Source organism: Salvelinus namaycush, unplaced genomic scaffold (genome assembly GCF_016432855.1).
Source record: "Salvelinus namaycush isolate Seneca unplaced genomic scaffold, SaNama_1.0 Scaffold1604, whole genome shotgun sequence".
NCBI lineage: Eukaryota > Metazoa > Chordata > Actinopteri > Salmoniformes > Salmonidae > Salvelinus > Salvelinus namaycush.
Window position 1 is genome coordinate 27,697 of NW_024058347.1, and position 3,870 is coordinate 31,566.

The 3,870-nt window shown below is 44.2% G+C and overlaps 1 protein-coding gene across 1 annotated transcript; it reads left to right on the forward strand.

The window, feature by feature from the left end:
• Positions 1-1,796: 1,796 nt before the first annotated feature.
• LOC120037177 (ubiquitin-associated domain-containing protein 2-like) lies at positions 1,797-3,670 on the forward strand. The gene is made up of 4 exons (XM_038983348.1): positions 1,797-1,994; positions 2,366-2,490; positions 2,996-3,115; positions 3,560-3,670. The coding sequence occupies exons 1-4, from the start codon at positions 1,964-1,966 to the stop codon at positions 3,668-3,670; spliced, it is 387 nt and encodes a 128-aa protein (XP_038839276.1). The 5' UTR covers positions 1,797-1,963.
• The last annotated feature ends 200 nt before the right edge of the window (positions 3,671-3,870 follow it).

Here is a 3,870-nt window from a genome sequence, read left to right on the forward strand (position 1 = left end):
GGCATCTTTCTTTTGGTGTTTTTCAGAGTCAGAAGAAAGGCCTCTTTAGTGTCCTAAGTTTTCATAATTGTGACCTTAAGCTGTTAGTGTCTTAACGACCATTCCACAGGTGCATGTTCATTAATTGTTTATGGTTCATTGAACAAGCATGGGAAACCCTTTACAATGAAGATCTGTGACGTTATTTGGATTTTTACGAATTATCTTTGAAAGACAGGGTCCTGAAAAAGGGGACGTTTCGTTTTTTGCTGAGTTTATGTCTTAATGCTGTAAAATCATGTTATATTATAGAAAGGTAAAGGAATAGCTGGTTAGATATTTTCACGTATGGTGACGATGTTGAAAGTCCTATTGTTTTTCTTCAAGGGGGTAGCCTAATGTACAGTAGAATTCACAGCCACAGGAGTACTATAGCAACGAGTGTAAGTACATCTTTGTTGCCATGCCGAAACACTAATGAAATCTTTCCAGCAGTCATATTAAAGGCAACAGATGCATTAAGGCAGAAATAATCATTCATCTGCAGAGCAATTAGTGGGACTGTCAGAGCGAGTGTTGCCTGTTGAAATTACCCAACACAATGTCATTCATTATAACATTTAATGTACCACACAATCGGTCATGTCATAAGAGTAGAACCACACGAAATGCACTGAATGTCACTGATGTAAGTATACATTCAATTTACAGTGAAATGAATGAGCTGAAACACAGATATACCGTTCAATCACCACAAAGAGAAGAGGTGTGGATCTGCAAGGATAAGCATTTTGAGGTTGTGCTGATCTTTGACGCCCCCTGATCTCAGTAGCTGTGATTTGTATAAGTAAGATGAATCATTTCACAGAAGAAGACAACGCGATAAGACATCTGGTGCTTACAAAGGGCCAGAGAAGAAGATGAACAGAGTATCCAGATGAAACAGGGAGATCAAACACACTGGGGCCAGAGGACACTGAACACAAAGCCTGCCATTCAAAGCCTCTGTCTGGGCTGCCTCTCTATCTCCTGAGGGGCTCAGACGTTAGGAGGGGAAGACATAAATGCTGACACAGAAACCTCCCGCTCTGCATCTGAGGAGGGTCTTAAGCTGTCAGAGGGTGCTTAGGAGAGCGCTAGTCTGGATGAAGAAACCACGCACTGTGCATTATCACTTCAGGCTTCTGGAGGGAACCAGCCAATGATAGTGTGTGTGTGTGTGTGTGTGTGTGTGTGTGTGTGTGTGTGTGTGTGTGTGTGTGTGTGTGTGTGTGTGTGTGTGTGTGTGTGTGTGTGTGTGTGTAGAAGTTCTCTTGTCTGATGAGGTTTATCTCAGGATGAATGAGTAATGTGTCTACGGTGCATGTTTCTCTTCTTCATAGGAACAACTGTCACGGAGATGGCAAAGGTTTGATCTTTATGCGGATAGTGGAGAAGAAACGCTAGCTTCTGTTCAATACCCTCTGACATGTCTCTGGGAGGGTGAGTACAGGGAGGTGATCAAAGAACAAGTCAAGTGTCAGGAGTGTTTTTGTTGATGATGTTCATTAATAGAGGCCACTCAAAACCTCTCTTTGATCACTTGCTGCTGACGAGGACAGTATCCATCAAATGGATTAAATGAAATGAGGGCCAGTGAAGAAATACAATTACTTAAGTTATGCAATTGAGTGCATGTTTTGTTATTGTGGCAATTACCTGTATAACCAGCTATAATAACGAGAACCTTAACTGACCATTGATAGTGACATAGCGACCTCATGTGGCAATTTTCATTCAGTGCATATCGAGATTTGCGTGTCAAAAACAACAATCTCGAGCAATTTTGGACGAAGTCGACCACCGTACTCGATACCCTTTCCCCTCTATCTCCCTATGATGTTTTTCTTTTTCTTTCTAACTTTTAGCTACTATAGCTAAGTTTGAACCTTCATTTTGCAGTGCCTTTACACAGACAGTCATTCTATTTGTTCCGTTTTCCAACATGTTCACGACCACCGGTTCCCGAGGGCTCGGTAAGTACCAGACTAGTTGATTCGTGTACGAGTGCTTTCTCTCGGTCTCGCAGCTTTGCACTGTCATTCATTCTAGATGAATCTAAGTATTTGGACGGGTCACATCGTCGTTTCAACGCGTACTATCGACGATTTGAGCCTATACCATTTTTGTCATAATGTCTAGTATTGCGTGATATCGCTCGATGTTTCATTTCATAAACGACGCTTAATGCGGTAGTGGAACGGTGCATGCGGTTGCCCCGCCCACATTTTCCATACAGTATTTAACGTTACCAGGAACAAGTACTCTGTTGTAAATTCTAATAGAGTATCAAATTGATTGTACCATACAGGTAGGTGATTGATTGATTGGTTGCCTCCCCCCACAGATAAGGCCCCCCTGTCTAAAGGTCTCCTCCTGGTCCTCAGTGGTCTGACTGTCGTGCTAACCCTCCTGCCACAGTACCATCACCTGTTCACCTACAGCCTGCAGGCCATCACGCAGCAGCACCAGGTAGTGGAAGAGAGCGAGTCTCGTAAACCTCTCCTATCTCCTCCTGTGTATCATATTGCCAAAGACAGTACAGTATGAAGATGGGCAGAAACTGCTTCTCCAGTAGAAATCCCCGATCACGCTTGTAGCCGACCTTTGGCTAGCTAAACTCATGCCCAGAAACACGTAATCTGCTTTTAATGGTCGTCGCGCCGAACTGCGCATGTGCAGGCCGTCAAATCAAAGACACTCCTTCGATATAAAGTTGTTTTTGATAAAAATGTGAATTTGTCACTTTCACGAGGTTTTAGTAATGACAGTTTCAGCTTCCTAAGACATTTGCTCAAATCTCGGTTTTGCATTTAGATTTCTAGAAAATTAACAACTAAGGTCACATTTTTCGATCTGGTCTGCCAAGTCTGTTTCTCAAGCGTTCCCGTAAGTCTTGTGATGTTGCACCTCTGGGTTTAGAAACTCTGTGATGTGTGTGTGTACTGTGTAACAACCCTCACTCCTCCTCTATAAGGTATGGCGGTTAGTGTGTGGCAGACTGATCTGTCTGGACCTAAAGGACACCTTCTGCAACAGTCTGCTCATCTACAACTTCCGCATCTTGGAGAGACGGTTCGGCAGCAGAAAGTTTGCTGTAAGTTCATTTCAGCCTAGCTTGTAAACCTATGTTAGACTCACTGGGCGCGTTCCAGCTGGTCTTTATTGCAGTCGTGCTGCACAGATGATCAGTTGTTTAATCAAATTATGATGATGATGTGGTGGTGATTATGATATGTTATGATGTCATTGTTTCATACTATAACATCCTGGCTCTTCCTGTAGTCCTAACTGTAACATCCAGGTTCGTCCTGTAGTCCTAACTGTAACATCCTGGCTCTTCCTGTAGTCCTAACTGTAACCTCCTGGCTCTTCCTGTAGTCCTAACTGTAACCTCCTGGCTCTTCCTGTAGTCCTAACTGTAACATCCTGGCTCTTCCTGTAGTCCTAACTGTAACATCCTGGCTCTTCCTGTAGTCCTAACTGTAACATCCTGGCTCTTCCTGTAGTCCTAACTGTAACATCCTGGCTCTTCCTGTAGTCCTTCCTGTTTGGGACGTGGGTGCTCACTGCACTGGTGGACTTCCTGCTGGCCGAAGCGTTTCACTACCTGTTTGACTACCAGGTGGCTGAGCTGCCTGCCGGACTGTGAGTACCTCTACCTGTACACCTGTCCTTCACAGCCGGACTGTGAGTACCTCTACCTGTACACCTGTCCTTCACAGCTGGACCTCTAACTGGGCTTCACACCTTTCCTTCACACATGGGTTTTACACCTGGGTTTCACAGCTGGACCTCTAACTGGGCTGCACACATGTCCTTGACACCTGAGCTCAATCCCTAAATCAATCC